Here is a 25,591-nt window from a genome sequence, read left to right as displayed (position 1 = left end):
GGCATTTAGGGACTGGCTCCACAGTGTCCAGCTCCTTCCACGCCCTGGTGGTAAGGTCCACCAGGGGGTCGGCTGGAGGGGACACCCAAGAGGTAGACGGGCCTGCTTCGAATGCCTCCAGGAACACGGACTCGTCAGAGGAAGCCTTGGGGGCAGACCACCCACCTCTGATCCTAAGCATTTCCATGATGTCTCCAAAGGAGACATCCTCCGGGGGTGACCTTGGGGAGCCTTCCCCTTCATCCAAGTCCGTGTCCTCTGTTAAGGACTCGGGGGAGTCCACGTGCCTCCTCTTACACTTGTGCTTGCGAGGCACTTCCTCGGGGGGGCTGTCCGAGGAAGTCTCGCCAGCAATGTCTTGTTCCAATGGAACAACCTGGGACATCGAAGCAGGCTGTCCCTGTGGCCGGGTGATGGAAGCCTGACCCAGCAGAGAGGGAGTGCAGGGTGGAGCCGAGGGCCAGGGGTCTGGATGCTCTCGACAGAGCCCTCTCCACTGCAACGAAGGCCGAGGGGGGGGGGGGGCATTCTCCCTGGGCTCCGAAAGTAGACTCCCACTCGGATCCGATGAAGGGATCTGAACTGGCACTGAGACAGTCGGATCAGAGGGACCAATGTGTTCCGACCTGGACGGAGACGAAGGCACACTGAAACCCTCGGATCCGAAGCTCAGCCCACAGCTCCGAGAGGTCGGATCCGACAAACTAGAGGGCAGGGTTGGATCCGAAGTACCTAGTACTGTCGGCGCCGACCCACCCCCGGCTTCGACGCTGCCCAGCTCCGAATGCTCCGAACCCGAAAAGCGGGTTGGAGAAAGAGCAATCGGAGCAAAGAAAGGGGTCGAGCTCCCCCCGAAGAGGGGGGAGGCAAGAGCACTCCCATCTGCAGCTGGGCCTGGATGAACCTTTGCATCATCCGGTCCAAGTCTGCATCTGACAGGCTGTATGTGGATCTCAAAGAGGCCACCGAGGCAGGCCTGGAGTGCCGCCTCGATGACCTCGACGGAGATCGGGTCTCCTCCTCCTCGGGTCCCGGGGAGAAGCAAGGAGATCGGAGCAGAGGAGGAGGAGACCTGGAAGCCGTGGAGGGAGAAGCCCACTTAGCTGGGGGGGGCCGAAGCGGAGGCCTCGGCCCGCCGCTTGTGGTGCTTCTCCCTCCGTTTCTCCCTCCTGGCCTCCCTGTCCTCCGGCGCTTTAGTGGGAGTTTGAATCCCGGCCGGGGGAAGGGGGGGCAGCAGTGGCTACCACCACAGGCTGAGGTGGTGCCACGGGAGGAGCGGAGGCCGAAGCCGAATCCAGAGGCAAAAGACCCGTCAGGACAATCTTCGACCTCCGCTCTTTCAGTGCCCTGGGGTTGAACGCTGCACAGATTGTACATCCTGACGAGAGGTGTTCAACCCCAAGGCACCGAACACAGAGTGTGGCCATCAGCCGGAGATGGCTTATGGCCACACTCGGTGCATTTAGAAAAAATAGGTTTTGGGGCCTCTGCCATACCCAGAACTAAAGTACACTACACAAGCACACAGGCCCCAAACACAAACACACACAGACGCACTCCAACGACCAGCGAGGGGAGGGTGAAAACTAAACAAAATTAAACTAAATAGGAACCTAACCACTCTCACAAATTAGAACTACAAGTCTGACAAAAAAAAAAAAAGAAAAAATTTCACTTATCTGTTGATGAACGCTAGGAGCTCTAAAATCTAGCTACACACTCAAGCGCGGCAAACTAGATCTGAGGTCATAGGAGGTTGGCAGGGGATTATGGGTGAGGGGAGGAGCTAGGAGCTCGGATCCATAGCAATGCTCAAGTTGCCAGCTTGGATCTGATATCGGATCCAAGACCCACAGGTTGCTGACAAATGAAGTCCCTACTCCAGATCCAAAGTTTTTCGAAATCTCCTGAATCTCAGAAACATTGCTTGTGATAATTATCTTGGCTCGTCTGCCCAGAGACTTGGGTCAAGACAAACCAGAACCACATTACCAATCAGTAACAATTTGTTGGTTCCATGTGCTAAAAACAACAAAGCAGTAAAACTTCAACTGTTGTAAAAACGTTTGTCCCTATGATAAGACCAGCAAACCGCTCATTCCATTAAAAGAAGGGGAGATAGTGAGGATGCAGACAGCAAAAGGTTTTGATTAGATTGGATTTGGGAAAAGTTTGTGTCAAGAGCTGAGATCATACATCGTGGAATTGCAGCAAATGGAATTTTGGCAGAATCTGAAGCATTTATAACCAGTGTTAAAGCCAGTGCTACAGCATCTTGCCTATTCATAGGTGTGTACTAGTCTAATGGCCCTGGAGCCTTTACAAGCTTAGCCCATAAGTGCCCTAGCATCGTGCCACCCATTAGTTCCCAGTGCCTCTATCAAGTAGAGTCACTGGTGTGATCCCCGGGGTGAATTTTGTATTTCCCATCCAGTCAACATTTCTCTCAGAGAGGGACAGTGAGGTGCTCTGCTTGACATGTATGAGAAGTCTATTCCAGACCATGGGCAGTCTCTGGGTTATCCCACCAGCAGTCTCTGGGTTACGGACCTGTCCCTCCAGCATGTTCTGTTGATTGTGGTAATGAGGTTGAGGTTTCTGGATCGTGTGGTGCTGAGGGATTGAGATTTCATTAGATGTAGCATTTCTAACAGAGCTGGGTCAGACATGGCTTTGTAAGTCAAGCAGAGATTGCCTCAGACGATATGAGACAAAGAATAGCTGGCATTTTTTGAGTCTGTCCATGTAGGACATGTGTTTAAGGCCTAGGATTCTCTTTGTGGCCTTTCCAGCTGTTGCATGTGTCTAGTGTGGTACATGCCAAATGGGGCATTATACTCTATGATTAGTCTAATGAGGGAAGAGTAGACAGAGATGACCTCTTTCTTCCTGGATGCAAAACCCTTTGTAAAGAGATGTGCCACATAGAAGTACTTTCTGACCACAGTGGCAATGTGGTAGTCGAAGGAGAGGTAGCTGTCAACCTGTGTCCCCAGATCTCTTGTAATGCTTTCAGTGGGCTCCCATTGATGTGGTAATTAGTGGGAAAGTACAGTTTTGTACCTACCATAAATGTAGATGTTCGAGTGCTCATACAGCTGCAGTCATAACAGATGGGTTATCCTGCCGTCAGGCGGGTCCTCGGTCGGCCGAATTCCAAAGTCTAGGTCCGGCGTCGGTTGTCGTCGCTTCTTCCCTGACGTCAGTGCGGCAGGGGTATATAAGAGCCAGCCGACGCCATCTTCTTCAGTTTTTCTTGCCCCAGATGTCAGGTGCCCCCAGAAGGAAGGCAAAACATAAGCTTATGTAATCATGCAATATAGAATAATCAAAAAACAGTAGTTGCAAGCAAATGCACCATAAAAGAATACCCCAAATAGGTTGTATGAGAAGGTGTTTGTCATAAGGCCTGTCCTAAGAGGGGATGGAGGGGGGGAAACCTGGACTGCAGCTGTATGAGCACTCGAACATCTACATTTATGGTAGGTACAAAACTGTACTATGTTCATCGTGCATACAGCTGCAGTCATAACAGATGGGAAGAATCCCAAAGCTAAGTAGGGGTGGTAGGCACTAAGTGGAACTAGGAGGAGCAAGGATGGCCTGCAAGACAGCTGTGGCAAATCCCGCTCTAGATTTAGAGTAAAGTGGAAGGTGATAGTGTTTGGAGAAAGTGTGCACTGAACTCCAAGTGGCTGCTTCCAAAATGTCCTTGGGTAGGAACCCCCCTGAGGAAAGCTGCAGAGGTAGCTGTGGCCCTTGTGGAGTGGGATCTGATGCTTAAAGGCACAGCTTTTCCATGAAATGAGTAACAAAAGCGTATGCAGTGGGCTATCCATTTTGAGATTGTCTGTTTGGAGATGGCCTTTCCTTGAGCACCTGTAGCACAGGACACAAAGAGTTGCTCGGATTTCCTGAATGGCTTTGTCCTGTCCAAATAATAACGAAGTTGTCTGTGAATGTCCAAGGACTGCAGTAGTCTTTCCCCTTTGTTTTGTGGGTTAGGATAAAAGGTAGGTAAGTGGAGTCTGATTCAAGGCTACACTGGATACTACCTTTGGCATAAAGGTAGGGTTGGGTTCGTAAGGAAACTCTGTCCTGATGGAAAATGATGAAAGGTTGCACAGCCTTGAGGGCATGTAGTTCCGAAACCCTGCGTGCTGAGGTGATAGCCAGAAGGAAGGCTGTTTTCCATGACAAGTACTGTAGTTCTGTTGAAGCAGCTGGCTCAAATGGAGGAAGGGTCAGCTTTTCTAATATGAAGTTGAGGTCCCAAGCAGGGACTGGTGGTTTCCTTGGGGGTTTTATATTCTTTTCCCCTCTGAGGAACTGTCTTAAGAGAGGATGAGAGAATAAAGGAGGATCTGTGTTGTAGTGTGCAGAAATGGCTGAAGCGTGGATTTTGATGGAGGAGAAGGAAAGTCCACTGTTTAACATCTCAGCTAGGTACTGTAAAATTTGAGGTAAATTTATTACCCAAGGATTCTGGCCCTTTTTCTGATTCCAGGCACAAAATCGTTTCCATTTGGCGGAGTAGGCTTTTCTAGTAGAAGGTCTTCTGGCCTCCAAGATGACATCCTGCACCTCCTTGGAGAGGGGGGTCTGTTGGGAAATCAAGGGATTCTCCATGCAGCTAGATTTAGGGTTTTGAGCTGGCTGTGAAGAGTTTTGAAGTTGTGCTGGGACAACAGAAGAGGCACTAGAGGTAGGATCCATGGTGGGGAATGTGTCAGGCTCTTCAGGAGCAGATACCAGTGTTGTCTTGGCCAATCTGGAGCAATGAGAAACATTTTCGGCCTCTCTGCTCTGGCTTTTAATAGAACTTTGGGCAGTAGAGGAAGAGGCGGAAAGGCATAGACTGTCAACGTTGTCCAATTGAAAGAAAGTGCGTCCACTTTCCAGGCCTGTGGATGATAGGTCCTTGAGCAAAATTTTTTCAATTGGTAATTTCTGTGGGTAGCAAAGAGATCTATGTCTGGCTGTCCCCATGCCCGAGTTATCTTTGCGAAAACTTGAGGATGCAACTTCCATTCGTGTGGATCTGTCATATTTCTGCTTAGGCTGTCTGCCAGTGTGTTTTCCTTCCCTGGCAGGAATTGTGCCTGAAGTTGGATTTGCAATTCCAGAGCTGTGTTCCATAGGGTCATGGCTAGTCTGCACAGGGGGTATGAATGAGTTCCCCCCTGTTTATGTACCACATCACTGTGGTGTTGTCTGTCCTTATCAATAGCTGGCCTGGATGCAGTAGGTCTTTGAAGGCCATAATAGCATTTTGCACTGCTAGCATTTCCTTTTGGTTGATGTGTAGGTGCTTCTCTTTTTGGGACCATTTTCCCTGAATGCACTGATCTGTCATGTGTGCCCCCCAGGTGTAGTCCGAGGCGTCTGTTGTGATGATTTGAGTTGCTTGAGGTACGCAGAAAGGGAGACCTATGTTTCTTTGGCATGCTTGAGCCCACCACAGAAATTCCTTTTGAAGACGTGGAATGAGTGGTATAATTGTTTCCAGACTGTGGCTGTGTTGAGACCATAAGTTTTTTAGGTACCATTGAAGTTTCCTCATATGCAGCTTTGCACATGGGATCAGAAGGATGCAAGATGCCATGAATCCCAGAGCCTGCAGGACTTCAGCCTGGTGATGGCTGCCATTTTGCTGAAGTATTGAGATAGTTGCCCTTGTTTGTCTGGCATGAGGTAGGCCATCTGGGTGGTTGTATTCAAGCTGGCACCCAGGAAAATTATTTTTTGAGAGGGTATTAGTTTTGATTTCTTTTTGTTGACTGTGTATCCCAGAAAGTTCAACAGTTTTATTACAAACGCCAGGTGTTTCAGAAGTATGTCCTTGCTGTCCGCTCGGATCAGGCAGTCGTCCAGATATGGGTATATTTGTATTCCTTGAAGTCTGCAGAAGGCAATTACTGGTGCCAGGCATTTCGTAAACACTCTGGGCGCAGTAGATAAGCCAAAGAGCAATGCAGAGAATTGATAATGGGTTGAACCTGCAAGAAATCTGAGGTATCTTCTGCAATCTTGTCTGATAGGGACATGCAGGTATGCCTCCTTGAGGTCCAACGTTACCAGCCAAGACTCCTTGCCCAGCATGGGAAGAAGCTGCTGTAGTGTGAGCATCTTGAATTTTGGTACCTGTAAATATATGTTTAGGATGGACAGGTCTAAAATAGGTCTCCAATCTTTGTCTTTCCTTGGTACCAGGAATAGTCTGGAAAAAACCCTTGACCTTGTTCTTTTGCAGGTACCTCCTGAATAGTTTTCATGTCCATGAGAGCTGAAATTTGTTTTTGTGCCTCTGCCCTTTGATTTTGTGGCAGGTTTGGCATGCCTCATCTTTGGAAGGGTGTGAAAGTGGAATCTGTAGCCTCTGTCTATAATGTTCAGAATCCATTTGTCTTTTGTGACAATATGCCAATTTTTTGAGAATAATGCCAGTTTTCCGCCCAAAGGTGCTGCCATTAAAGCTTTGCTTGGCAGGTAAAGGGGGAAGTCATTGAGTCTGCTTTCTGAATGCCTGTGATCTATCTTCTCCACCTCTTGGGGTTGGTGCTTGCCATTGTCTGGCTCTGAATGATACTTGAGATACCCCTCTACCCCTCGGGCATCTGTATCTGCCTCTGAGGTCTGTCCGTGGCTGGAAAGAACCAATTTTTTGAAGGCCAGTTTCTGCTGAAACGTGGAGGTTGTACCTGCAGGAACTCTTTCACTGTTTGCATTGATCTCGCTTTTTCCTCCATTTTCTTTAGTACCTCCTCGGCTTTAACACCAAACAATACATCTTTTTGAAGAGGTGCATCTAGAAATTTAGCTTTGACATTATCTGGTAAGGCTTGCTCTTTGAGCCAAGCATGTCTACATATGACAGACCCTGTAACCCCTCTACATGAGGCCTCTAAAGCATCAAAACCACACTGCAAGGTATGTTTACCCACTTGCTCTGCACCATGCAACAAATCCTGCAACTCTTTTAAATCTGGTTGTTCTGGTTGTGTCATTTTGCTTTTCAACTGAGATAACAAAAACTGTTGATACTTTAACATATGAAACTGACAGTTTAATGCCCTCATGGTTAAAGTGGCCGAGGTATACACCTTTTTCCCCCACCTTTCTAAAGCTCTGGAATCTCTCTCTGAAGGTAATGGGTTTTTAGCAGTAGAGGCCTTAATTCCCTTGGGACCCTGTGAAATAGTTTCTGGGACAGCAGTATGGCTTTTGTATAGGAACTGGTGTGAATCGGGAACCCGGTAATACCGGTCTGGTTTAACAGGAGCTGGAGGTAAAGAATCTGGGTTGAGGCTGGCTTCTGTGTACACATCATCTAATATACCTAAAACAGGAGGGATAGCCAGGGGCCTATGCTGGGGGAGCAAGAGAAAATCCCGGAGCCTTTTCTTGGAATCTGAGTAATCTTGGCCTTCCCAGTGAAAGTGTTCCCTCAAAGTATGCAGGGTTTCCCCAAAAGAGTAGTCCTCAGGGGGGGGAGACCGAGGGAATAGGCTCCTCTGCATCAGAGTCTTCAAAAGGAGAATAGGTATAGTCCTGGTCCTCAGAATGTTCAGAGGTAATAGAAGCTTGATCTGAGGATGGGTAGTCTTCCTCTAATCTGGGCCTTTTGTCCCAGGGGGGTTGAGAACCCCTGATAAGAGTAATCAAATCCTCAGCCATTTTGAGCATCTGTTTTTTAGGCATGGGGCCTTGAGAGGGGGTCTGAGGTCCCTGTTTTTTAGTTTTCATGGCTGCTTTAGATTTTGTGAAAGCTTTAATAGAGAAGGAGGAAGGCCTGAAGACACCTAGAGAAATGGCAGGCCTGTCTAAACTCTGAGTTTCCCCGCCAAGAGTGGCGTCGGTATCTGTACTTGGAATGGGGACCAAGGAGCCTGCGACCTCGGGTACTGAACACACCGGTAATGAAGTGTCATCGGTACTCAGGGGCTGCGTAGGCGCCTCGCTGAGAACCGGAGAACTGGTAGTCAGCCTTAGCGTGATGTCAGTAGAAGTCGCGGACCTCGTATGTCGGTCCTTATCTTTGCGTCTTTTACTCAAAACTGGAGTCGAAGTATCCGACGACATAATATAATTACATTTTTTACCAAAATAGTGAAGGGCGAACTCCGCCCGATGCTTAATAGTGCGTTTGTTGAATCTAGCACAGAAACGGCAGGCCGAGACATCGTGGTCTGGGCCTAAGCAAGGAATACAGAAAGAGTGGAAATCCTTATGCGGTATTTGCTTCCCACATGAAATGCAATTATTAACTTTGTCTGACATCGGTCTGAGGCAAGAAAAGTTTCCCCAACGGGGTACTTAGCTTCCAAGATGACTTCGGCTGAAATATTTTCATAAATCTCAGGAGCTGGCCAACCGGCACTTGCGAACTGCTTCTGCTTCGGGCACCGCGCGGCAAGAAAGACTGAAGATGGCGTCGGCTGGCTCTTTTATACCCCTGCCGCACTGACGTCAGGGAAGAAGCGACGACAACCGACGGCGGACCTAGACAGTGGCATTCGGCCGACCGAGGACTCGCCTGACGGCAGGATAACCCATCTGTTATGACTGCAGCTGTATGCATGATGAACATCGGAGTTTTTCCCAAAAGGCATGACGACGTATTTTTTGGCATTAAGCTTAAGGCCATGGTTTCAACACTAGTCATTGGTCTCAGTGAGGCCTTTCTGTAGGATGCCTACATCACCTGGGGAGTTAATAATGGCTCCCAGCTTGCAGACATCTGTGAACTTGGTCAGCCAGAATTCCTGTGTGTTGGCCTGGACTTCTGAGAAGTAGATGCCAAACAAGGGAGGACCCAGGACTGATCCACATGGGACTCGCTTGTGACTGTTCGGCAGTCTAACTTGGAGTCCACTACTTTCACACTGTGGGTTCTATCTGAGACAATTTACAACCCACCTAATCTTACAGGGGTGATGCCTAGTTTGTTGAGTTTATTAATAATTCCTGAGTGGGGAATGGTATCAAAGGCCTTGGCCAGATCGAGGTAGGCTGTAAGAACTGCTTTGTCCTCATCCACAGGTCTGGTGACTGACTCAAAGAAGTCAACTAGGCTGAGCAGGTATGGTCTACCTTTCACAAAACCAAATTGCATGGGATCTAGAGTTTGGAGATTCCCTATATCCTTGCTAATTACGTCCATGATGAAGCACTCAATAGCCTTACATATCAGACTCGTCAGGCTAATAGGGCAATAATTCCCAGGGTCTGTAGTCGCTCCCCCTTTATGGAGAGGGATGACTGTAGCAGTGCACCACTCAGTATGGACAAAGCCTGTGGTAAGGCTGTGATTGAACAGATGTGGTGCCACTTCACTTTGTAGTTCATGTAGAACACTCCAGGGATATTGTCGGGTCCCATGGAAGCTATATTCTTGGCCTTGGACAATGCAACTTTAACCTGTGCTGCACTAATGCTGGGTGCTTGGCATTCCTCCAGTATTGTGACTGGTCCTTTATGGGGGAGATAGGTAAAGTTGGCACTGAATCTGTCGGCCAGTATGTTGGCAATATCTGTTGGCTCAGTATAGGAGGTATTATTGTGCAGTAACTCAGAGCAAACCTGAGTACGGCCGTGGAGAGTCTTGATATAACTACAGAAGGCTTTGTGGTTGTTTTCAGTGTCTGCTGCAATTCTGTCTTCACAGTTTGCTTTAGAGGTTTTGATGTGGGATCTCAACTTTTTGTTGAGGCTAATAAGGGAGTTTTTCCAGTCTTGGGACTTCACCTATTTCTGCAACAGTTTCTTCCTTCTGCTGTAGAGTTTACTAATGGCAGGGGACCACCAGATTGGCTTTCTTTTTTTGGAGGAGAGCATCTTGGTTCTGTTGGGTATGGCTAGTTCCATGCATTTATGTACGCATTCGTACAGTGCATTGGTGTAGGATTCGGCAGTCATGCATCTATTTTCCATTGACATGGGTGCCTTGAAGTTAGCCAACTCCATTTTTAGGAGCCCAAAGTCAGCTTTGGAGAAGTTTTTCATGGTGGTTACCTTTGCAGGGAGTGTGGGTAAGATGTGGCTTTCCATGGCGATTAGTTTGTGGTCGGATCTAACAAGGAAGGAACTGACTATTGGTGTAGAGCAACGGTTGCCAATGTTAGTAATAACCAGGTCAAGGATGTTGCTTCCTCTAGTGGGGGTAAGAATGAGCTGGTCCAGGGCATTGGAATTTATGAATTCCAGGAAGTGTTGGACCAATGTATTGGTGCAGGAGTAGTTTTCCCAGTTGATGGAGGGGTAGTTGAAGTCGACTAGTATGTGAGTGTTGGGTTGGACCCTAACAGTTTCCATGGTGCTTAGGAACGTGGAGTGAGTCTTGGGAATGGTTGGAGACCTACAGCAGGCTACGACCTGAATCGCCTTCTTACCCAGTGTTAGTTGTACCTGAAGTATCTCAGATGCATTACGCTGGGCCACTAGTCTGCAGGTGTGCACATCTTTTATGAATATGGAGACACTACCATCATCTTTGGTCCATGTTTTGGGGCCGAAAGCTGGGAATGAGTTATAGCTTTGCTAGTGCAAGGGTGCCTTCTGCTGCTTTAAACCAGATCTCTGTTACAGCACAAATGTCGATGTTCTCCATTTTGAGGAGGGCTTCGAGCAAGGGCAGCTTGAGATTTAGACTTCTAGCGTTGAGCAGTATGACCCTCAGACTGCATTTATTTATGGCTGTTACGGTGGTAATTTGGTCTTTGGAACATCGCCTAAAAAAAGGCTCTATGGGGTGGCAAGGGCCTTAGCCAGTATCTGGAAACCCAGGGGTGACAGATGCAAGCCATCTCTGGCATAATATCGAGGTCCATCAATCATGTCATCCCAAGCAGACATATACAGGATCCCCTTAGAATGGACACCAGAAACTTAACCAATTGTTGAAGTTAATCATTTTCTGCTTGTACAGCGGTAACATTCTTGGCAATGGGAGGATGCTGCTCAGGGCTAGGGTCATACCTACCTGGGCCACATAATCCAAGAGCTCCTCCACGTCTCTCCATGTAGTCTTGGGAGGTGCATCTCAGGTCATTCACACCCACATGGACACAGACATACTTGTACTTGCTGTGGGGTGACCTGTGTGCGTGTGTTATGTGTCGGATTCGGGCACCTGATAGCTGACTGTTACCTTCTCCATGCTCAACCTAGTGAGTGGGACATCAGTGTGCCTCACTATCAAATCACCTATGATTAAGTGTATTGGGAAATCTGTTTTGCCTTAGCAGCTTAGGTTGAGAGGCACACTGTGTAGGTGAGCTATGTTTCTTGTGGTTTGTGTTGTGTTGGTCAAGTGGGTTTCTGCCTTGGGAGGGGGGGGGGGGGGGTCTCTGTTGTTTCGGCAGATTTCTACTGACAGCCTCCGCGAAGGTGGGTGTGTGATTTGTGTTTTTATGTGAGAGCTGTGATGGTGGGTGTTCTGGAGGACTATGTGTTGAATGTGGTTTAGTGCAGGTGTTGACATTCTCCTCCTGACCAGCTATTCCGGTCTTGGCTTGCGAGTGCATGGCTTCCAATTTGGATATACAAGTGCATCTCTCACAAGTCTTGAGTGTTGGGGAGGTAACAGGAGAGGGTTGTCTGTAGACATGAGGGAGTTGCTACACTGCCTCAGAATGCCCAAGTTCACCAGGTTAATAGGAGAAAGCACAGGGAACTGACCTTAAACATGCCAGAAAGGATGGTCATTATTACTTATGTACCGGAGCTGTTTCCTTATGTATTCTTTTTACAGGAAAAATGTCACTCAAGCTGTCGGGAGTCTGTATAGAGCACTGCCAAACACATGAGGGGAAACTAATACGCAGAAAATTTAAGGATGAAGTATTTAGGCAGACATTCTGAAGTTAGAAAGAAATCAAGCAGTACTTACTGAAAAATAAAGAATTAGCTTCTCAAAAATGACGAAAAGAGGGGAGTCGCATGAATGGCTACTACTAATGCTGGTCTCAGCACAGCTTCACTCTGTTGGGATACAATACTGCTTTGCTTCTTCTCTCACCAGATCCCAAGAAGAGAAGCAGGCCACGGCCTGTTTGGTGATCCACAGTTTTGTCCAAGATGATACAAGGGTCTGCATGCTTGTAGCCTTTTTCTAGTAGATGCCTCTAATAGCAACCAGACCAATCAGGTACATTAAGCACAGACACTCACTCTCCAACCATAAAGAGTCAGAAATCAATGCACTCTGCTCCTACTCTCACCAGGATTAGAATACAAGCACAGATTCAAAGCTGTGACCTATAAAGCAGTTATTAAGCTTTCTGGTGATCAGCAGACTCCAAGAAATAATGTAACTGTACTCCTTCTCTCACCAGGAGAAAACATGCATTAATCCCCAAGATGAGTACTGAGAGGCAGAATGTGGGCTCTCCAATAACTGCTGGTCTTGCAATAGATGCTTAAAGGTACAATGAAAACAATGGTTTATCCTAAACAGTGCAGTGTGCACTAGAGGAGTTAAGATGTGAAAGTAGGTAACTTAAGTTTTACCTGTCTAAAAAGTTAAATTTTAGTGGAGAGTTGCTATTTTTAAAACAGCAAGACAGACAAAGTGATAAAGACTCTGATTTTCGGAATGACCTATCCAATGTTCCAGTACCAGAGAGCATTCCAGCAGATATCCCTGTTACTGAGAATATCCCAGACAAGTCCTAAAGCAGAACCTTCCCCACTGACTGTTTCTGTTGCTAAATCCAGTCCTAAGTATTACATTACAAGATCAGGTCGCATTTTCAGACCCAGTTCCAGATACACGGCAACCTAGAAATTAACGGTGTTTTGTTTATTATTGTCTGCATAATTTGCATGCCTATTCAAATGTCATGGTCACTGCAAGACAGCTCAGTAAAGAGGGAGGATGTAGATCAGAGTGTGTGATGTACCTTTTAAGATGCTTTCCAGTCAGCTGACATGTGCATTATAAGTACTAAGCACGTGCAAGCAAAAGTGCCATTTTGTAGTGAACAGCTGAGGTGTAAGCATGCATGTGTGTAGTAGTCAGTCAGTTCATTTAAGTTTAATGTTCCTGCAATCCATCCTGATGAGTTTGTGTAAAAAACTACTCGAATAAGACAATGAGGATGGGTGTTTAAGTACAAAAGACAAGTGACATCAACATATGTAGCAGCATAAATGAAGGACACATTTCTGCTGGTGTCAGTCGAATTAACCAAAGCATTTGAGAGACAGCCTATGCCTAAACAAATATATAACTTTGAAGATTATACTGTTAAATGGTCCCAAAATTATCTTTCAGACAGAAACTTTAACATTTTCTCTAACAATACTTTCTCTGTTCTTGCCATACTTAAGATTGGTGTCGCACAAGGATCCCTTCTAGACCCTTCATTGTAAACTTTGTTCACAAATAACCTCACACTAGACCTCCAACAACAGAATGTCATCATGTATACAGATGACATACTAATGTTACAACCCAGTATAAATCTAACACTCCCAACTAATACACAATGTAATTTCACAGCATTTTGTAAGAGATTGTTAATTAAACCTATTAAAACAAATGTAATGCCATTTTCAAGTGCAAACAAGCTACCTTCTTTACCAAATCTACCCCTTAATGATCTCAGTGGAAATAGCATTCACAATGTTAAGGAAAAAAGTACCTTGGACTTTCTCATGCCCCCCTTCTTAACTTCACAAACCACACTGACAATATCCCTTCCAAGGTTCAACACTAAATGAAACTGTGATACCATATCTCCCAACTCCTCAAATTGCGCTGACAAGATGCATAGCTGGCCTTAGGCATACGCCAACTAGGCGGCCGCCTAGGGCGCAGCTCTACATGGGCACTTTTCCAATATTTATTTGGTGTAGGTAGGCCAGGATAGGGGCACCAGATGGTGTGGTGGAGGGTGCCGTGGAGCCCCTTTGCCTAGGGCACCAGTTGACCTAAGTCCGCTCCTGACAAGATGCTTCCAAAAGTTAAAACACTTCTGAAGACCTGCTTCAACATTTCTAACTTACTAAATCGCCATATAGCTGAAATGCCTGGTGTCCTTAAAGGAGTCATTTACATTTATCCCATAATCCTCTTTTACAACACATTTTAAGGAATCACAGTGAAAACTCTAGCTTGGCTAGCTTTTTATTTCAATTAAGATTGGTTGCGTGCCCTATTTACTCTTATTTAGCTGTTAGATGAGATATTTTGCAGACACCTTATTGGTTAGAGACAACAGCTGGGTACAACAACCCTGTGTTTCTAAAGGTTGGCCAAACAGCCCACTTATGTTGTGCTGATGATGTCATAAGAAAACTGAAACATGCATGTCCATAGCTAGTGGGGTTTGGCTTTACTGGACTGAAACTGCCCATTAATCAACTTAAAAAGAAATAAGTCATGGGCATGCAGAATCGCCATATAGCTGAAACACCTAGTGTCCATAAAGGGGTCATTTGCTTTTATCCCATAACCCTCTTCTACAAGAGGTTTTAAGAACTCGCACAATGAAAACTCTAGCTTGGCTAGGTTTTTCTTCAATTAGATTGGCTGTGTGTCCTATTCGCTCTTTTAACTTACTAATCAGGGAAGTCAGGTTTTCTTTACGAGGATGTCTGCTTCAGACTATATTAAAATGTGCACCACCAGCCTGTTAACATCTGCTCGGTGACAATCTACACACATCAAATTGGTTAACATCTGCAGCATCAACCAATGGGTGAAAAAGAAATTAAAAATATTTTGGGGAAAGAAAATGATAGTTTTCTCCAGGTAGGAGTGAAACTGTGATACCATATCTCCCAACTCCTCAAATTGTGCTGACAAGATGCTCCCAAAAGTTTCACTCTGCATCTGCAAACATTATTTTTCTTGCTTCATACCTCTCAACTGTACAGATTTTCACAGAATGTCCAGATTTTTGCCTCATAGTTTTTGTCGTTTCTCATAAAATTGTTTTTTTGCCAAATCACTGGCAAATCATTGAGGGTTGAAGTCAGAAAATAAAGAGACATTTGAGTTTGACTTCATACCCTTCAGAAAAATCATGCTAATGCAAAACCTGTTACTTTATCAACTAAGTTAGTAAGAGTAATATTTAAACAGGGTCTCTTATTTTTGGGTCTTTGTCCCTCCATTGTTTATGCTTTGTCCAGATTTTTTGCTCTAAGAGATTGAGAGTTATGTTTACTTTACATTCCCCAACTGGCAGCAGCCTTAGTGTTCTTCAGCAAAGCACTCTGTGTTGGCAAAATGTTATTTGTAACAAAGTGTTTTCAATCCTTAAGGCATCATACAACTACAAACAAAAGAAGTTACCTTCAGTGAACAGTTACTTATTAGAAGAACCTACAAACGTAATTCTATCAGCTACCAACCAATTAAAGTAGGAAAGAAAAAACTCACAGATTTAAGCGGAACACGGATTCTTCACTCTCAAAGCCAATCGGATACTTATCACTCAAGGCAACACTCCTAACTAGTTCTCTAATTTACAAGCCAACTGTCCCACCACAGGATCACGTCTAAAATGATAGCCAATCACAAACTCAAATTCATCTACCATGTTTCTTTTTTGGTAAAAGAGCAACACTTAATACTCTGCACCGCAGGCTTTTCAGTAAAACTGCGGTGGTGGTGCTGCGGTAGCGTTGTCGCCTCCCAGCAAGACGTTGTCCTGTTCGATTCTCAGCTAGAGCGTCTTCTGTGTGGAGACATGCGCGAATGGGTGCACCCTCATTGAAGGTTGTGCATCAGGGCCGGCAACTCGGCACGTAAAAATCTACTGCCAATCATTAGCAAACTGGAGTTCCGCTGTGGCGAAAACTGGGAAAAGCCGAAAGACAAGACCGCAGACTTTTCAGTCTGTGTTCCCAAAATGTGGGGCATTCCCCTTAATCCAGTATCAGAAACTCAAACTGCTTTTCAAGACCAAGTTATTAAAAGTGTTCTAGCTCCCACTGCAGTGGCAGATAGTAATGTGTTAAGCAATTACTATTTCTGTAAGGCTGTACATTTCTGTTATGAAATATACATGAGTATGAAAGTATGCTTTCAAATATTCTCTGATTATCGGTTTAACCCAACACAAGGGCATGTAGAAGCTAGAATCTATCTTGGCAGTGAATGGAAGCAAGGCAGAGTAACAAATCTTAGAAGGGATGCCAGTCCATTGCAGGACACACGCACACGTACTTGGGAGCTTTGTAACTGGAAACTCTGCTTTTAAACATGACACTTGTACAATATCTCTTTCTGAAGGTGTACAGGATATAAACCCCGGTATGCTGTACTTATCAAGCCTCTCAACCTACCCTCTTTTATATATAATTTTGCCCCAAGTCAGAAAATATGAAAACATAATTAATGCAAACTCTCGAACATGAAACTTATGACATCAAGAGAAGCAGAATCAAACTATGACACACTGGATAATGACAAAGAGTAAGCCTAATGACAGACCACATTTAAATGATTTACACAAACTACTTAAAATGCTTCAAGCTATAATGACAAAACACATTTTATGAACTGGCTTCTTCCATATTCAACACGTCTTGCCATGACTTCTAAGCATTCTCTAGAAAAAGTGTCATAGCAATTCAAACCCATTCCTCATGGACTTAAAATGAGAATTGCAAGTATTACATTAGCAATTTCAAATACTGTATTAGGATGAAAATGCCATAGTGCACCATCACAGTGTTGTGAATGGTCATCACTAGTAAGGGAGACAAATTTCTCCATTAAAGTTTATCAAGTGTGACATGACAAACTGAATGTATTTCATTAACTGTAAATATGGTTGGTTATGTACTCAAATAACTGACTTGCATTTCTAAATGGAGCAATGTCAGCAATACTGAGAAGGCTACTTTAGTTGAAGACACAAATGGTATTCCAGGAAGCAAAACATAATTTGTTCTTTTAGTCTCTGCGTTGAATGCTAAGCAGTGTGCTTCATTAAATGGCAAACTGCCCTTCCAACTTCAAAATCACACTATGAACAAGCTCTTCTTTGCAAATATACAAAACAAAAAAGCTTTGCTGTTTTTGTTGGCTGCATGGTCGTGAAATAAGTCAGTGCTGCAAATTATATTTCTGAAAACCATTATAAACAAAATAAACTATAAAAAAGCAACAATGAAAACTAAATGATATGTAAACAAAAGGAGGATAAGAAAAGGGAACACAAATTGAGGAAAATGTCCAACAGAGATATCAGAACAATAAGAACTCATTGAGCAGGCAAGGCAGCCATATACAAAATGGCTACAGGATTAAGGAATAAATAAATTATTCAGATACACTGGTGGAGAGTCGTACAAAGTACTGGCAAGGTGATGGGGTATTGCAAAAAGGGGGTGGAAAAGGTTTTCCAGTGTTAAACATAAGGTCTTAGTAGTAAATCTGCACTCCACTGTATTTTCAGAGGAGTGATATGGCAGACTTCCACTGAGGGAAGGTGAAGCAAGAAGGGAAGAAATTACATAAACAGAAAGGAAAAGCACACCAAGTCAGCAGAGAAGGGACTCGAGTGCTGAAATGTACAGTGTCCATTAGAAACCACAATCATGCCGAAAGAGAAGACAAACGTTTCAACACGATCAGTGCTGTTTGCCCTTTATCTACTGGGCTCACCAAAGCAGGAAGGTTAAAAAATGGGCAGGCTGGTGCAGTTCACAACCTCTAAAATATTAAGTAGATAGGTAACAACATGGATTCAAAGAGCAGGGAGCCTTGCTCATTGACCAGAAGCAGTTACATGACTTGACTCACCAAGCAGATGAACTATGTATGCAGTGGGATATTACTTACTGAAGCCCAAGTTAGAGTCAATGGCAAAGCATAGAGAAACAAAGGACAAATAACAGAGTGCCATCAGTTAAAACTTGAACCCAAGCCCTATGGAATGTGATTTCAGCAAAAGACTAGACCAGATAAGGTGGGGGAACACTGTGTCAATTAAGAAATGATCAACCCCAGGAAAAAAATAAATAAAAACACGCGTAGAAAATGCACCTGTGGATACTGAACATTAACTTGGAATCCTTAAAAATCTTCCTACCTCACATAAGCAAATGACAGGATTAGATGGAAAAACTGTTGTATGCAATTTGCTTAAACAGTAAAGGGAAGGGGAAGAAAAAGTGACTACAAACCTAAATGGCCTGTAGCAGTTTCTTTACAGGAAAACTCCACCTTCTCCTACAGTTTAGGTTGCTTTTCTCCCTACAATATGATTCCAGTACTGTATAGGTACCCGAAACCTGCTTGTATTTATAAAACTTTCATTTCCTCACTTTGGAATCAAAGGAAGGGAAAGACCACCCATTTTTTTTAAGCTTAACTTCTCACATATGTTGCAGAGGGCTTTATCTACACATGTATGACATACCATAGACACAAATAAATTTGTAGTTAGGAGATCAGGCTGCTGTAAACAAGACAGAGAGGTGTACAACTGTTTTCTATTGTCTTTATTGCAGACAGGAAGAGAACTTGCACCGATTCACAGCTGCTTCCAATGTAGCCATGTCTTTCATAGCAAAATACAGCAATTAGATCAGTCAATGGTTCAAAGGCAGTTGTCACCTCTTTTGGGAAAGTTACATAAGTAACATCATGGTATCGAAATGCTAAGCTTTAAATGTTTGTTGTTTATACTGCTTTACATTTTATGATGACTTGAATGTAGTATCAAAGATATCTGTGACATTTATAAAAAAAAAAAAGTCGGAAAATATTTTTTCTTGTAAAGTATCATACATTTACGAAAGTGTAGGAGGAGGGACTGTCAATTCATCTTAGACTACAAAAAGTTCCTTTGAACAAAAGCCTGCAATTTAGCAACTTTGCAGCTGTATAATTCCTTAGTATACTATAATACAAGCCCTGATGCACACAAATGATTGCCATTTAGGGTTGCTACCTTTTCAAATGCCCAAAGCGGGACATTTTTTATAGCTGCAGTACAAATCATACCCACATCTGGTGCAAAGGACAGAACTTCACTTTTTTTGCCTAAATAAAAGATTATTCTTGTAGCATTTGAGTTGCTTATGCTAGTTTATATAACATTTACATGTTTTCAGATCCAAGATAACTGTTTTATGAAACTATTAAAGAAAGCTTGGGAAATATTTTTGTCCTAAAATCTCAGGATATTTGCCATTTTTTTAATTTTTTTCGCAGGACACAACTGCCCAAAGAGGGACTGCCCCTCACAAAGAGGGACAGGTGGTAACCCTAGGGCCATTCGAGAAATAAAAGCAGCCGTTCTGTTACAGACACTATACAAGATGACAGTGACTGACACTAATCCCATTATATTTTAATGGAATGAGATTGTACCACTACTTCCTTATGTCTAGCATGACTCATGTTAACGCAGACTTAAAATGGATTACAGGAAAGAGAAAGGCTTGAAAAAAAACAAGAATGCGCTGATATGTCAAGCTACAATCATTTTGCAGAATATGTACTAAAACTCTATTAAGAAGCAGTCAGAGTGACTTTGAGGTGTTAAAATTACTCAGAAAAAAGAGAAACGGGGAGAGAGAGAATAATTTTTTTTAGTTGTAAGGTGGAGTTTTCCTTTAAACAAAAGACTAAGTACAGATGCATAAAATGAACTAGGGATCATTCCAAAGGTTTGTATCTGAAGTAATACAGTAGAACCAGAGATGGCAATGACTGAAAGAGAATGCAGCAAGACTGTACATCTCCTCTAGGATTACGAAGAGGATAGAAACCACCAGAACTTAGAAAATGTCACTACTGCACAACCTCAAGAAAGCATCATCACAATGACATTATTAATACAGTTCAAAGTTCATTAACTGTAAATAAGGGTGAATTACTGAAGTGCATTCTGAATGAAATTAAACAAAGTACATGAACTGTCTAGTGGCTACCAAAAGTGAAAACAGAACCAAGCGGCGCATAATTCTAACTTCTGCCACTCCCCCCCCCCCCCCCATCAGACAAAAGGGATAAAGAAATAGTTTAGACAAATCAACATATTACCATATACCAACTATATTTATAATGCGCGACAAATTGTAGCCGAAATCTGTAAACTACGTATTGATCCAACTACACACAAAACACTAACACAGGCAACATACCCTTATTATCTGCTGCAATGAATCCAAGAATATTTTCATTTCGTAGCATAACTGTTTGGTAAATTTCTGCTTCTCGAAACCAAGAACGCTCCTCTCGTGAAGAAAATATCTTTACTGCAACCTCTTCTCCTCTCCACTTTCCACGCCACACTTCTCCAAAACGACCTTTCCCAATACTTTCTTGTAAAACAATAGTTCTTGCAATTGTTCTTTGAACAAGCAATGGCAAACCTGTAATGCAAAATATGTACATCAGAAGTAGTGCATTAGGTAGGAAATATAAACAATCAAAAACAGCTTTAAAAGAAAATGAATGCAATTCTCCCCATTCAACCACAGTCCCTTTTTCCCATTATTTGCACATGGGATCAGACTGTTACTTAAACAATGTAATTCTTCCCACTACTCAAAAAAACAACTAACTGCGTTACACTACTCAAGGTCATGGGCAGCCAAGCCTGTCCCAGTAGATGATATGCATTAAGACAAAACCAGTCCAGGAAAAGATGCCTACTCATTGCAGGGATACTCAAACTGCATATACATCTATGGGCAATTTGATAAAATTTGCCTGCCAGCAGGATAACCCAAGTGTAATGACTGCAACAGTGAAACACGATGAACATCATACATTGTAGTAAAAACTTTTGTGAGCAGGGAGGGCATACTACCTACACACATAAGGTGCCCCAGCTGCAAACGGATCTACAGAATCAAGCACTGAAGCAGCAATGTCAGCAAATGACCACACTGTTACCCCAGTCAAAACTGTTGTCAAAGTCCTAAAAAAATAAATTAGGGTTCCTGAAAAAAATCTATTAGAATTAAAGCAGTACATATGACCTGAAGCACAGGAAGAAGAAGCTTAGACAAAACATTTCAAATACCCCCCCAAACACACAAGAAATGTGGTTGTGAGAGTAATGTCCACCTGGGTGGCTAAGTTCTGTGCCTCCTGTGCTAACCTGCACAACTGGTAAAACCTGGTGCCTCCCTGTTTATATACCACATTACTACATTGTTCATGTTCACTAGGAGTGGTCTGGTTTTCCAAAAGTGAGTGAAGGTCTGAAGACCCCTCATTTCTTTCAGACTAATACGTTCATTCAGGATCTGAGGTTGCCATTTACCCTGCACTCTGTATGATCTAGTTCATACCTCCTGCGCCTCCTCTGTGGTGTCTGTGTGAACCTGTTGAAGAAGAGGTATTGTGAATGGCTGTTCTGGCCTGAGGATGACCTGTTCCTTCCACCAAAGTAGCTTCTTAAGGACAAGAGAGGAGGTGAATCAGGGTGTCCACGGGGTGTGAGGATCGAGACCACACAGACTTCAGATACCAATGGATTCTCCCTCATGAGAAATCTGGCCAGGGGAAGCATAGGAATAAAAATAAGTTCTTAACATCTCCCTTGCTAAGCAGTGTGTTGCAGAGGAGAGATCTAGGAAAAATTTGGAGACTCTGAACTTTCTCCTGGAGGAAGGCGGCATGCATTTTCTTTGGGTCCAGTCTGCAGCACAGGAAAACCAGGTCCTTTGAAGGATGTGGGATTTTTTTGTAGTTTACTGTGAAACCCAGACATGATAGGGGTTGGAGGGTGAACTATACATGCTGAAGGACTCCTGGAAAGGTAGCTTGGATCGAGAGGTCATCCAATTCCTTGAGTGTGGCAGAATGTCCCTGCTGGAGCTAGACACTTTGTGAACACCCTTCGTGCAGTGGAAAGGCCAAAAGGCAGAGCAGCAAATTGAAAATGTGAGCACCCAGAGAAAAATCGGAGAAGTTCCGGCAAGAAGGATGAATGGGTATCTACAAGTAGGCATCCTTCATATCTACAAACACTAGAAAGCCCTGGGGAAGAATTAGAGCCAGGAGAGTGGGAAGAGAACAATTTATAAATTGGTACTCAAGAAAATGTTTCGAAGAGAAAGGTCTAGAATTGGTCTCCATTATCCCTCATTCCTTGACATCAAAATAATTCTGGAGTAGAATACTCTTCCTATCATGTCTTTTGTGACTTGTTTGATGGTGCCTTAAGTCAGGAGGACCTGACTTGAAGGGGGGAGAAGAGACAATTGGTTGTGAGGAGTATATGACATGCCTTTCAGAGGGGGAATATTTTCACAGGATATGGCATAACCATCCTTCATGGACAAGATAATTTCTCTGTGGCAACAGCTTCCCACCAGGCCAGGGAGAGTGACAGTCTTATTAACGGAGTGAAGACAGGGGACAGGGTGCTGCAAAAGCAATCGTAGATTTTATTTTCAAAGGGAGAACTTCCACATGTTTCCCTTTGAGAATTGTCAGAGCACCTTTTCCTAGGGTTGATTTATTTTTTTTTATTTCGTGAGTTGCCCTAGAATCTCTTCTGAGGAAGGAGGTAGATTTAGATGGGCAATCTGTATGGTATCTATCAAATGAAGAGTAGAATCTGCCTGCAGTCTTTCATGGTCTTACCTTGGTCTTGGAGATCTCCGAACAGAGTGGCAACCAGAGGGCCAAACAGTAGGTCTTTGTCCGAGGGAGACTCAAAGTTTTTATTTGAAATTCCCAAGGATGGGCTGGCTATGAAGCCATGCATATCTCTGGATAACAGACTCAGTAGCTGTTGCCCTAGAAGAAGCATCAAAAGCATCGCAACTGTATGTAATGCTGTGTTTGGCTATTTGACTGGCCTGGGAAAGCAGATTCGGCATTTGTTGCCTTGATTCTGCAGCTGAATGATCTAGCACAACTTTATTCAAGGAGTGCAGAAATAAAGTATTTAGACATTTACGCCTGTTAGTTAACTGCCCTAAAAGCAATGGTAGAAGACCTGCAAACCTTCTTTCCCCATCCATCCACAACTCTACTGCCTTTGTAGATAGGCTATTAGCACTAGGTGAGTGCTTAGAGGCCTTATTTGAAGCAACTGCAGTGTGGTCTGCCACAGGATTCCTGTACAAGTCTTTTAGGTCATCAGGTACTTTCTGGGGAAGGGCAGGGGTACCCAATTCCAAGAGACCGTAATACTTCTTCTGTATAGCGGAGATCTGAGTGGAAGGCCATTCAGAATGTTTCATCATGTTCTAGATGGTCTCCCAAAAGAAATTTCCTCAATAGGGGAATCCGGAGACAGGAAGCCCTCTTCATCCAAAGAGATTTGCCCAGGAGAAAGAGGCTGAGAAGAATAGCAAAGAGAATGGTCTGAATCGTGATCATAGGCCAGGTGCTGATCGTGGAAATAAGGGTAAAACTTGGCTAGGCTTGTAAGGGCCCTGACATCATTAGCCTAGTAACTTCCTATGATCATGAGTCAGATCATTCTCTAGACTATCTTCTTCTTCTAAAGAAGATGATGATGAGGATACCAAAGTAGGTTTTTGAAGAGTCACCTGTGGTTGTAGAGACCCAAAGGAGGGGTGTCTCAAAAACATAATGGCTTTTAACAGTCCCTGGGTCAAGGCTATACACTCCTTTTCTCTAGCTGCTGCAGGAGAGGCCATATGTCTAGTCTTTTGTTTTTTTTCTTCTTGGGTGTTACGTCCACCTAGATGAGACCCGGAGGTTCGAAACCCTGTCTAACCTCTATTAAAGGTACCTGGAATCTATTCCCTAACTATTTGTGGGACATCACGAGGGTCCTACAGAGATGCATCACAGTTTATCGGAGGTATCCTCAAATTTGCTAGGCCTCAGAAACCATACCGGCATCCAACAGGGTCTTGGTAGGGGCAACTGAGAGGTAACCTGATGTACTGCAGGTTCTGAAACCTTAGCAGGTACAGAATCTGAAACAGATAGAAAATCTGTTCTGTGCAACGTAAGCTTATCAGGTGGAAGTGTGACATCCGGGGATGCAGATTTTTCCATCTTGGACTGGGCTAAGCATTCAAGATGCAGACTCTCTAGTAAGATATTGAGAGAGGAAAGCCTTGACCCAAGGGTTTTTGGAATAAATGATTGACAAATGCAGCAAGATTTGTGACAGTGCTCCAGGCCTAGACAGAAAAGACACTTGGTGTTTTAGTTCTTGTATGGAATCAGCCTATTGCAACAGCCCTTACCCCTTCCAGCAGACATCTCACAAATTTGAACAAATCAGCATAAGCAAAAAAGCAAGGTTACCCAGTGGGGTACTTATCTGAAAAACGACTGAGTGAAGCAACAATACCAATGACCAAACATCGCTCAGTCCAACAGATGTACAAACTGCATTCAGGCGGGCAGTGAGATAGTCTGAGGATCCATGCTTGTACATCCGTCCGCATACCCCTACACTAACGAACTAAAGTCATGTGGACGTACAACCTCGGGAAGATAAAGCTTTGGTACCCCAGCCAGATATAAGCAGTGACAACTCATATGTCAGGAATACTGCAACAGTGATTTCAGTCAGGAAATGATCAAAGAATACATCTTCCTGGCAGATTCAAAGGAACCATAAACCCAGCCCTTTCCCACAACACCCTAACTATACATTTTACATATATAGGTTTATGTATGTAACTATATATGTAAATATATATATATATATATATATATATATATATATATATATATATATCTCTATATACACACACATGTATATGTATGGAAAAATTATATTATATACGAGACACACACACGCATACATATACTGGGGTTGCAACACTCCTTAATGTCTCATGGGACTCTTGCTGCTGATGCTTTCAAAAAGCTCGATGAAAGCTGGAAGATTATGCAGTTAGTGAAACCGTGCTTACCCCATGCAAAGAAGTGAGAGAAAGAACCCCTCTGCAAGGGAAGGATAAACTGGCAAAAAAAGGGGGTGAGGAACAGCCAAGAAAAAGAAAGTGGAAGGGATACTAGAATGGAACATCTGGCGTTCTCAGCCTCACAACCTGCAAAAGAGGAGCCATCACTATTGACAGCATCTTCCTCTTTCCAAACCCTCACCCTAGTCCTGTTCAATCCATCCCACCTCATTACAAAACAGCAGAAAGGTTAACACTTTATGAAAAACTTAAAACAGAACAGGAAACAACTGGATACTGCAAAATATTTCCCAGGGTTTCAAATTTCATTTTTAAAAACAAACAAAAAAACCGCAGGTTCCCCTCCCCCAATAGCAAGAAACTAAGTGTATCTAGTTCTTCTAATGTTGGATGAGTTTCTTCAACGGAGTGTAATGGAACTTGTAATGAAGAAACACCAGAACCATGGGATCAACTCAAGGCTCCTACTAGCACCCAGAAAACAGGGTCTATGAAGGCCCATCTCACATCTGTCAAGGCTAAATATGCACCTAACAGTCCCAAAATTCAAAACGCTTAACTTCTAGACTTTCTTGCCACTCATTTCTTCAAGCTCTGATAGTTATCCTAGACCACAAGAAGGCCTACCTCTATTATGCCCACTTACTGGGTCCACAGATGCTTTCTCAGATTTGATGCAAGGGCTCCCACCATCAGTTTACCTCTAAACTGGTCTTTGGTTCCAGTTACTTTTTACTGT

General features: G+C 43.8%; 1 protein-coding gene across 1 annotated transcript in view; it reads right to left on the bottom strand.

The window, feature by feature from the left end:
- TGFBR1 (transforming growth factor beta receptor 1) overlaps positions 1-25,591 on the bottom strand; it is an 845,154-nt gene that overhangs the window by 231,888 nt on the left and 587,675 nt on the right. Inside the window, exon 4 of the mRNA XM_044065109.1 lies at positions 20,116-20,346. Coding sequence (XP_043921044.1) covers positions 20,116-20,346 — 231 coding nt within the window. The remainder of the gene's footprint in view (positions 1-20,115; positions 20,347-25,591) is intronic.

Source organism: Protopterus annectens, chromosome 3.part0, assembly GCF_019279795.1.
Source record: "Protopterus annectens isolate FY-2018-M chromosome 3.part0, PAN1.0, whole genome shotgun sequence".
NCBI lineage: Eukaryota > Metazoa > Chordata > Ceratodontiformes > Protopteridae > Protopterus > Protopterus annectens.
This window is presented reverse-complemented; position numbering and strand designations above follow the sequence as displayed.